This window comes from Onychostruthus taczanowskii, unplaced genomic scaffold, assembly GCF_017590055.1.
Source record: "Onychostruthus taczanowskii isolate IOZ18803 unplaced genomic scaffold, ASM1759005v1 scaffold954, whole genome shotgun sequence".
Classification (NCBI taxonomy): domain Eukaryota; kingdom Metazoa; phylum Chordata; class Aves; order Passeriformes; family Passeridae; genus Onychostruthus; species Onychostruthus taczanowskii.
The window spans coordinates 4,457-5,906 of NW_024507591.1; the positions used below are offsets into that span (position 1 = coordinate 4,457).

Sequence of the window (1,450 nt, forward strand, 5' to 3'; positions counted from 1 at the left end):
CCCCCCCGCTTCTTTCCCCCCCTCCCCGTCACTCTAGTGGTGGGGGTGACGTCATAGGGAGTGACGTCATGGGGGGGGAAAAGAGCCTCTTTCCCTCCTCTGACCGTGGAGACAGAGGGGTTGGGGGATGATGTAACCGAGTGACGTCATGGGGAGTGATGTAATGACTGGGGAAGACCCCCCCGCCCCATCAGCCGTGCGGACGCGAGTGGTGGGGATGACGTCATAGGGAGTGACGTCATGGAGGGGGGCGCCCTCCTCCAACTGCGGGGGTTGTGAGGGTGACGTCATGACTGGGGAAGACCATCCCCACCACCTCTTTCCCCCCCCCCCGTCACTCTAGTGGTGGGGGTGACGTCATAGGGAGTGACGTCATGGGGGGGGGAAAAAGAGCCTCTTTCCCTCCTTTGACCGTGGAGAGAGAGGGGTTGGGGGATGACGTCATGGGGGATGACGTCACGAGTGGCGGTCGCAGCGGTTGGGGATGACGTCATGCCTGGGGGAAGCCCCTCCCTTTTCTTCCCTACCCACGGGAAGGGGGTTGGGGGTGACGTCATGGGGGGTGACGTCACGAGCGGGGGAAGCCCCTCCTTCCTTGCGGGGACACGGTGGATGGGGGGGTGACGTCGCGGGTGATGACGTCACGGGGAGTGACGTCACGAGCGGGGACCCCCCCCCCGATGGGGCAAACCCCCCACCCCAGTTGGGTCAAGGACCCCCCAAAATGGGGGCAGGGGACCGGGGGGGGTGTGACGTCACAGGGCGGTGACGTCACAGGGAGTGACGTCACGGGTTGGGGGATCCCCCCAGTGGGGACAACGAGTGCGGTTACATCATGGGTCGGGAGTGACGTCACAGGGTGATGACGTCACGGACAGGGCCCCTCCCCCCACAGGGGGCCACGGGGCTTTGGTGGCTCCGGGAGGGGGGACACGGGGACAGTGACGTCACCCGGGTGTGACACGGTGACACCGATGTCACCTGGCTGTGACACGGGGACAGTGACGTCACCCGGGTGTGACACAGTGACACCGATGTCACCCGGGTGTGACACAGGGACACGGCTGTCACCTGGAAGTGACACAGGGAAACGGAGCTGGGACAGTGACACCGATGTCACCCGGGTGTGACACAGTGACACGGCTGTCACCTGGGTGTGACACGGGGACAGCGACGTCACTTGGGTGTGACACGGGTGTGACACAGCTGGGACAGTGACACGGCTGTCACCTGCGTGTGACACAGGGACACAGAGCTGGGACAGTGACACGGATGTCACCTGGGTGTCACACGGAGCTGGCACAGTGACACCGATGTCACCTGGGTGTCACACGGAGCTGGCTCGGGGACACCGATGTCACCTGGAAGTGACCTGGGTGTGACACAAGGACACGGATGTGACACCGTGGGGACAGTGACAGGGCTGGGTGTCACACAAGGACACGGAGCT

General features: G+C 64.3%; 1 protein-coding gene across 1 annotated transcript in view; it reads left to right on the plus strand.

The window, feature by feature from the left end:
- The window catches only part of LOC121347883 (beta-1,3-galactosyltransferase 4-like), a gene marked incomplete at its 5' end in the record, with an annotated part of 2,390 nt that extends 2,341 nt beyond the window's left edge, over nucleotides 1-49 (plus strand). The window contains one exon of the mRNA XM_041426869.1: nucleotides 38-49. Within this exon, the coding sequence (XP_041282803.1) occupies nucleotides 38-49 (12 nt within the window). The remainder of the gene's footprint in view (nucleotides 1-37) is intronic.
- Nucleotides 50-1,450: the final 1,401 nt, after the last annotated feature.